Here is a 9,283-nt window from a genome sequence, read left to right as displayed (position 1 = left end):
AATCCCCCCCGACTAACGCGTTCCTGGTTTTGGCATAATAACTAGTTACCGTGCTCGTTACCACAATAATAACGTAGTTACTGTAACGCGTTACTTAATAACGCGTTATTCCCAACACTGTCGTCGACATCATTGACTCTACAACGATTCAGCACAGAATTTTAAATCGGGCCAAACTCCCAGCATGTGTCGGGTTTGATCTCTGTTCTGGAAACACAACTGTGACAAGACTTTTCTGCTGTCAGTATGAGATAATGGCAATTAAAACACACAAAGAAACTAACTCTGCTGCTTAATCATCGATTTATTATGATATATTATTAGAATGAAATGACAGAATGGAATCACATTGAATTTTGAAATCAGAAGAGAGAGAGATTGGTATGATCCGAGCTCAGGCACTAAGCGACTGAGCGAGGGGGCGGGGCAGCTGCCGCCTGTGAATGCGCTGTTGGAGAAACGGAGCCAGCCATACTAAGGAGAGCTTAAGTTTGAGCAGGTACCAAAGCAAATCATTCGTACCGTACAAATAATGTAAATATGACAGTGTATCACGAAAGATTGATATCAAACTGATCACTTGACCAATATTACGTTACTTGCTCTTCAAGTGAATCAACAAATGGCGAAATGAAAATAACTCAAAATGTTAGAAATATTCCAGTGTTAGAAAATCTGCACTGCTCAGTGTTAGTCATTGTTAATCTTCAAGACTGACTAGGTTACTTTTAAACATATAACACTGTCAAAAGTGTTACTTTAACACTCAACAGTGTTGTATTTAACACTCAGAGGTGTGGCCCCATATAGACACTCTCTAGTGTTAATTTAACACTGGAGATTTTGCTGTGTAACAAAACAATACTAGAATGCCAGACATCAAGCTGTAGTTCTTAATGAACGTCTCTTGCTCTGTGCTATTCTAGGGTGGTTTGGGGGCCCTCAATTCTCAGGTTACCAGCCTAGGACCCCAGACGCTGCTGGTCCGCCGCTGCGTCCAGCCATCGGTGGGGAACCAACCCCAGGTCAAAATTTGTCCCGTTAGACATCAACCTGCAGTTCTTAACAAAAGTCTCCTGCTCTAGTGCCCAGACACTGGAAGAATTTTGCACGAGTGCCGTTTAAATTAGCGAACAGATGATTTAGGGTTCATCCAACATGCACACTTGGATGCAACAGGTGGTGCTTACCTTTAAGATTCTGTTAGACCTGTCCTCTGTTCGCCTCGTTTCATGACCCCATGATTACGATCTAATTCGTGTCTCTCAGCCATTTTGGATCCGGGTCACAGGCACCAATTATCGACCCCAATTCCTTTGTCCTCAGGCTTTTCAGAGAAGACGCAAACTCAGTGTAATCAAAACATATGCAATCACTTTATTCAATACAGTCTTCTTCAGTAACACCTTCAGGAAGGGAGATGTGCACAGCGTGAAAGCCTTCTGCAGATCTACTGCATTACTGACAGGATGAGTGTGATATACTCTGAACCCCCACTCCTCACAGACACAACAGGAGACGACCTTCAGGTCATCATCTAGCAGCACAAACATGAGCTACATTCTGTGAAAAGTCTGCACTAAAGCTCCTGTTTATCACAGTTTCATTTCGCCAGGAAATCTAATGACCTAAAGCACAGTATACTTTATATATATATAAACCCTTAAAGCTGGCCTTTAATATTACCCTTTAATATTACGCTTTAATATAGTCTGTAATATATACTTATCAAATAGGCACTTGGATTGTATTTTATAAGAGTTCCCAATAATATTTCAGTGTATTAGCTGCACTGTTATTTACTTAAGTTCAGTTTCCCCCCCTGATAATGCAGGATTTTATCTGAGGGTTTTTTCTTTTCCTTTTCTTTCTTTCTTTGTTTAATAAAATGACTCATGTGTTAATCAAACCAGAACACTGTTAAAACATGTTGTGAAATTCTTTATTTCTAATATTGTAAACTTGTGCCTAAACTTGACATTTCTGACATTTTCTCCAATAAAACTGTTGAATTTATCTCTTTGGGCTTGCCAGAGATTTCTTTTCTTTTATGAACATGCACACAAGGAAATTTAATTTGTCATTTATTACTGAACTCCATTTGTCATAGAGGATCTTGGCTCTATCCCCTTGCAAGTTTTTTCGTTCTCTGAAAAAGTGCAAATGTTAAGACATTTTGTAATGCAAGCTAAAAATACTCAATAAATTTATGTTGTCTGTCTTGTGTTTTTACAAGTGTAATTGCTTATTTCTAACACATTTTCTTTTAATATCCAATTCAAAACACAGTAGTTTTGGCTATTACAAGAGTTTGGGTGTATTTTAAAGCTTTGAGTCCTATTAGCTTAAGATGCTTAACATTTTAAAACTAATTATTAATTCCTAAAATGTATTGAGGTAGATTTGTACTTGAAAGTCAAAAGATCACGTAGAGAGTACCCGTCATGGGCGGGGTCTGTGACCCAGTGTTTGAGTGTTTATATATTTTGGTATTCATCTGTGTCCTAGTTTAGTTCAGCTAGTTCATTCTGAGGTTGCTGTTTAGTCCTTTGTTTCTTATTTGTTTATGTCATCTCCTCCTGTATTCAGTCTCCCTGGTCCGTGCGTCTACCTGTCATGCGTCATGTCTGCGTGGTTATGTTCAGTTCAGCTCACGTCTAATCCCCATGTTTCCTGTTTTACTTTGAAAGTCTGTGTCTAATGTCAGTGTATGTAGTTTCACTTTCCCTGTCCTGTCTTTAGGTTCATGTGTATCATGTATCCCTTGATCATCCCTCATGTATATTTAGTCTCTGGCTGTCTCCCAATTCAGGGTCTGCAGCCTTAAAGGCCGCATTTTAAGGCCGATTACGTCACAGCGGCGCGACGAAGCCTGTCCCAATTCAAAGGCTGCTCGAAATGCAGCCCCCAAATGCGTCCTTCATTTCCCTGAATTTTAAGGCTGTGGCAGTGTAGACTTTGTGGCCCAACATATCCCAGAATGCATAGCGCGGCGGTGGGTGTGGATAAATTTGCAGAAAAAAACGGCAGATGAGGGGCGCCCGAAGAGTGAACTTTAAGTACTGAATATGATGTCACTTATTTATGTGCAAATGTTTAATAACGAAGAACATTAAACATTACTGTTGGCCACATGTCGGCAAAGTTATGTGACATTAGTGACGTTTGTATTAACTTGGTTTTAAAGTCTTTACTTTAAAATATACGCCGTTCAATAGCTGAGCTTCATCTTACAGAGAATGATCAAAGTTCATGTAGAAACAAACAAACAAACAAAAGATTTTCTCCTTCATCTCTGTCAAACAAAGCTGTATGACACGTTTCCAGCTGTTAGTATCATGGTTGCTAGGCAACCTGGGCAGCGCGACGGAGGCTTTTTTTTTTTTTAACTTTATTGACAAACAACAGTATCAGCGCAACGGAGGCTAGACCGTCCCATTACACAAGCCTCGCACTTCCGCCCTTAGCGGTCTTTGAGTACGCGGCCCTTGAGGATCGTTGAGGCTGCAGACCCTGGATTGGGACACAGCCTCTGTGTTTCATTCAGCCTGTGTCGCGTCGTCTGTGTTCCCACCCTCCATGTTTTCATGGCCAGTCTTTGCAGTCATGGTCATAGTTCTCTGAGTCTCCATAATTTATCACAGTATTAGTTTCCCAGTTTAGTTATAGTTTAGTTTAGTCACTGTGCTTCTGCCTTCTTTAACCTCTATGTTGTCGGCCATAATAAAGGCTCACTTTCAATTTAAATTCACTCCGTCTCCTCACCTGTGTTCGCACCTGGGTCCACCGCACACACCACCGCACGGCCTGCCTCCACAGACCGCGACAGTACCAAACCAAAAATGTGGATATAACAAAAAAACATTTATCAGTGTAACTTAAATTTTTTTTTATCCAAATCAGCTACATAAATTATGTTTATTTAACTTGTTTTTTTGTTTGTTTTAGTTACTTAAAATATTTTATGTAATCAGTTTAACCAAAAGTTTTGAGTTAAATTAACGCATTGGGTTTTACAGTGTGGATTTTCAACTACTTTTTTGTTGCAATTTTTTAATTTATCAGTGACAGAATAAAAAATCATAGCATCAAAATAAAAACTGGTAAACTTGAACAAATTCCAGGAAGGATATTACTGAAATCAGATTGGATGTGAAGGAACGTACTGAGATGTAAAACTAGAAGTACAAATATCTTACGCCCACAAATAAACTGACTGCAACAAAGGGTCCAGTATTTTGTTTCTAACAGCTGGCAGTGCATATAAAACACCAGGACACCACCACAAGGTAATAGCGGTGATGTACTGATGTAGGTTATCGTCGACATCATTGACTCTACAACGATTCAGCACAGAATTTTAAATCGGGCCAAACTCCCAGCATGTGTCGGGTTTGATCTCTGTTCTGGAAACACAACTGTGACATGACTGTGTTTGATTTTCTGCTGTCAGTATGAGATAATGGGAATTAAAACACACAAAGAAACTACCTCTGCTGCTTAATCATCGATTTATTATGATATATTATTAGAATGAAATGACAGAATGGAATCACATTGAATTTTGAAATCAGAAGAGAGAGAGATCCAAATGACATTATTGTTTAGTGTATCTGGATTTTGGATTTACAGACAGATGAAAAATAATCCCAGCAGGTGATTAACTTCCTGTTTTACTTCTGAAAAAATAAAGAAAAAGCTACAAGACAGCCCAAACAGGAAGTTTGCAGCTGGTACACCTTTCACATGGAGAAAAGCAGATGACCTCTGAAGCTGGTATGATGATTGTCATCATCAAATATCCTTGCACCAGCCCAGAGGCGCACATACACCTGATCTTGAGCATCTAGAAGCAGTGAGCCACCATTAGAGGCACTTGGAGAATGTGTTGTCTGATGTTCCCATGCCGTAAAAATGAGCTCTTTATTCATGAACAACCTAGCAGCTGTAGGATATGCAATGTCTCCGTGTCCATGCAGGGTCAACTCAAAGTTGTAGACTCCTCTGACTGGTGCAGTGAAAATACCTGTGGGACATTTGTTTTTGCCATAGTACATGAAAAATCAGCGGTTAGAACATCTGGAACATCAACAAAGCAGAGAAGTGACATTGAGTGTTATTACCTGTGTAGGGGTTGTAGGCATTTCCAATGTTTGTGACAACGCGTTTGAAGATCAGAGTAGTCTCTGTGTTAAATGGTCCAGTATAAGGTCCACCACCTTGCTCCACCAGAGAGGCTGAGAACACCACCTGTTTGGCTGAGAGAGAGAGAAATGTCATTATTTTAAACTTCCTGTTTTACAGTTATACCTCCTTTGTACAGGCTGTGAATTCAAATACTACACGTTACACAAACCCCATTTGGTAAATGCGTTACTTTGATATAGTCTTGAAATATTAGTTTATGTAGATATCATGTTGAAGAAATGTCATCGTGTTCACTGCACTAAAAACAGACTGTTGTGAAACTGTAAGTTAATGATTCTTCAGTTTGTCAGCAGCACAGAAAATACAGAGAGTGATAGTCTAATATTTAGACGAACTTTGTGCTGTTTCATGTTTATCTGTTTTACATTATTGTGAAGCACGCTTTTACCGTGTTAAGAGTGCTATATACATCAATAAAGTAAATTAAAGTAACAGTGTGATGGGTCACCACTGCTCCACCTTCACTCCTTTTTTAAGGCGCTGACTCCATTTTAATTCCTGTACTTCACTAATAATTCGATTAACTTATGTAAGCCTTCTTAGATTATCAATCGTATTTACCACTATTAACAGTTATTATTCTTTATATATAAAACATTTGTCTAATGAATTCTAAACTAGAAGCCAATTATTGCCAGCATGGGCACATCAGGATGTGCCAGTATCACCAATACTTCATCAACATGATTAGAGAGGATATTTGGAGCAGCATGTGACATCAGCTCCCATTAAACACTTCAGATGTCATGGTCCGGGGTGTGCGGCTGCAATTTTCAGTCAGGCTCCTGAGTCTACCTGGGATCCGCCCCTGGGCAGGGCCACCTCCAGTTTCTCACACCTGGAGCTGATTTGCAGCCAATCAACCCAGATTGATTTAAGCCTCCCACTGACCTTCATTCACTGCCAGTTTGTCATCGATCCATGTTGGTAGCTGGCTCTCATGTTTCAAGCTCCCTTTGTGAATAATCTTGATAACCTTACTTTCTTGTGCTGTAGTTCCTGGATTCACCTTCTCTCAAACCTCTGGCTCACGCTTCTCTCTCGGACTCAGGATAACAAACCACCATTTTTGAAATCACTCGATGCCTCACCTGCCTGCCCGCTGCCACCACTCTATCAGCAACCTCTAGATCTCACCTCAGGTCAGCCTTTCCACATTGCTCAGCTCACCCTCCACTCATGGCTCTTTTGCTCCTCCTGCAAAGTGACTGCTAACTGTCCTGTTCCAGGCTGCATCTCAGGCCCATTTCCCCTTTCTAGTTCCACGTCCCCCTAGCCATGTTACCCAGGCCACGCCACGTCAAATTCTACCTTTCACTGCTTTTTGTTCTTGACACATTTTCTAAGACTGAGTATATTGTAAAGCTACCTGCCTTCTCTGTTCTGGGTTTCTGCACCTCAGTCCAGTTTTGGTACTGACCACTCGGTCCCGTGACATCAGACCGTGGTCCTGCATTGCCTGCTCTATATGTTGCTTCATATCATGATATATGTGAAGAAATGAAGCAGTTTTATTTCAAAGTTGTTATCCCTGCTGTCTCTTCAGTCTCTTTCTCTCACTCCATATAAAAGACAAGTTATTGAACATGGAACCAATAACTATGCAATTCAAATGCATGACAAAAGTCATGCTAAATCACTTCCCAGTGAATATATTTGCAGTGCTTATCTGTTTGTGCTGACAATTAGACAATTTTATTTCAACAGTTCAAACTTGTGTCATAAACATAAATATTACAATATCTCTGTAGAAATTCTGCCATTGAGGATTTGCACACAGTACCTTGTAGCCGCTGCTTCAGCTGCTCAATCTCAGTCTTCTGTGTCTCCACTTTTTTTAGTTTTGCTTCTTGTTCTGACAAAACAAAAGGAAATGGAACATGGTTGCACAGCTTGTCTTCAGATTGCTTTAGTGTTCCTGTAATTAAAATTCTGTCTTTACATGATCAAGAAATACAATTCTGTTCTTTAAAATAACTGGAACACAACAGCGGATCACATGAAGGCTTCTTGATGCTGCTGTCTCTCACTAACTAACACAATTTTGTACCTTGATTCTCCTTTTGAAGAAGTGTGATCTGCTCTTTCTGTACAGCCAAAGAGGCGACTATCCCTGTCAGCACAGCTTCCATGTCACTTGCAAATGGTTGTAGGAGCGCAATCTTTTTTTTAAGAATGACCTCATCTTCAGCTGTCTGAGCTGCTGAGATCGAGCAGGCCAGAAGCAACACAGAGAAAACCAAGATGGTCTCCATCCTGTCTCCAGAAATCTGAAGTTCAACTGTCTCATCTGCAAATCTGACCTTTTTATGACATGGCAGCAAGAGGCAGGACTATCATCAGGTTACTTCCCCACTCCTCCCAGTTTGTTAAAAAACGAGGAAGTACTCAAACATTACTGGAATAGTGAACTCATCAGCCTCTGTGTTTTGGTTGACTGCTGTTAAAACAGGTCAGTTGAATTTAATGCTACAATTTCCAAATGGGGAAAATGCAAATGGTAGCACTGCGCAGGTGTATACACACTTTGTCACAGTTACCTCTGTGAGCAACACACAACACAACCCCATGAATAACAAACCCCTGGTAGATTCACAAACATAAAAATGGCATTTAAAAGGTTAAACCATCAACCTCGGATGTTGCTGTCATCTTTCTGCTCCTGTAAAAGGAAACACATAAATTCATCCACCCTTTCGTCCTGTCTAGGTGGAGGTTAACCTTGAGTCGTGGTCAAGTCTTGTCAGCTTTTACCAGTCAGTCAGTTTGTTTTTATTTCCATCCATTCATCCATTCTTTCTTTCTTTCTTTGCTGATGGTGGAAACTATCATCGCATTTAGATCTCCGCCCTCAGCAAAATGACGTCATTTCAAAAAGAAAAAGAACTTTAGATCGGATTACCTCGCTGAATCCTTTTTAGGCAGGGAGTCTCGTTTTCTAATTGTCCCAGATAAGTGGCTTTCTCCAGAGCCCATTTTAATGTGGAGAAACTCACTTGCAACGGTTTTCTCAACATGTCGTATAGCACTTTTAATTCCCGTTGTGCAGATCTGCTTAAAGAAAAGAAATTGACAAACAGAAATCAGTGCAAAAATGAAAAATAAAAGATAAAACTACAAAACAAAAGTAGATGAGAAAACCGAAGCCCGGTCTTAGGACTTGTCACAGAATATTCTTTCTCTTATAGGTGAGAAAACACCAACTCTAAAACTTGGTGCCATGGTAAAACCTTCCCCATACTTCAGAAACAAAAACAAAACCAAACAAAAATCTGCCAGTTTCACTCATTCAAACTCTGGCTGCAGGACTCTGTTCACCCTGCTATCATGTTCCCCAAAATAATACTAATTCAGTCGCCTATGTGTCAGTTCTCACCCCACTCGATAAACCAGGCAGGATGATGGTAACAGTGTTACCTACTTAAAATTGTGTTTGATCCTAATGAGCTTCATTCCATGTGTGTGTGTTAGTAAATGGCCTGTATTTATATAGTGCTTTTCTAGTCCCTAAGGACCCCAAAGCACTTCACACTACATCCAGTCATCCACACATTCACACACTGTTGATGGCAGCTACATTGTAGCCACAGCCACCCTGGGGCGCACTGACAGAGGCGAGGCTGCCGGACACTGGTGCCACCGGGCCCTCTGACCACCACCAGTAGGCAACGGGTGAAGTGTCTTGCCCAAGGACACAACGACCGAGACTGTCCAAGCCGGGGCTCGAACCGGCAACCTTGCAATTACAAGGCGAACTCCCAACTCTTGAGCCACGATCAGTATATGAGTTGTAGACTCATATACTGTGGTTTGAGATTTAGACTGGTCTAAACTGGTTTCAGGTATGAACTGGTCTGTGAGTGGGAGTCCTCTCTCTGCCATCTATAATCCAGTTTTGAGATCCTTCCCAGACGCCTTAACGCCCACTCACATCCTGGGACATCTGATCTCAGGAATTCGCATGATAAGGTGGGGCCAGGTTTCACAATGAGCCCACCCGAAACTCTGGCTGATTGTGACCCACACCCAGTTTCACACATTGGCTCAGGCGATTAGAGGATCATCAGGGGGTCCT

The 9,283-nt window shown here is 40.9% G+C and overlaps 1 protein-coding gene across 1 annotated transcript; it reads right to left on the bottom strand.

Annotated features, from left to right (window-relative positions):
* Positions 1–4,619: 4,619 nt before the first annotated feature.
* LOC113017403 (complement C1q tumor necrosis factor-related protein 3-like) lies at positions 4,620–6,664 on the bottom strand. The gene is given in 4 exon segments (XM_026160549.1): positions 4,620–5,026; positions 5,124–5,250; positions 6,520–6,550; positions 6,606–6,664. Coding segments are annotated over 4 exon segments (501 nt in total). The 3' UTR covers positions 4,620–4,742.
* Positions 6,665–9,283: the final 2,619 nt, after the last annotated feature.

This window comes from Astatotilapia calliptera, unplaced genomic scaffold, assembly GCF_900246225.1.
Source record: "Astatotilapia calliptera unplaced genomic scaffold, fAstCal1.2 U_scaffold_12, whole genome shotgun sequence".
In the NCBI taxonomy this organism is placed as follows: Eukaryota; Metazoa; Chordata; class Actinopteri; order Cichliformes; family Cichlidae; genus Astatotilapia; species Astatotilapia calliptera.
Note: the sequence above shows the minus strand (reverse complement) of the source record. Positions and strands in the feature narration are given on the sequence as shown.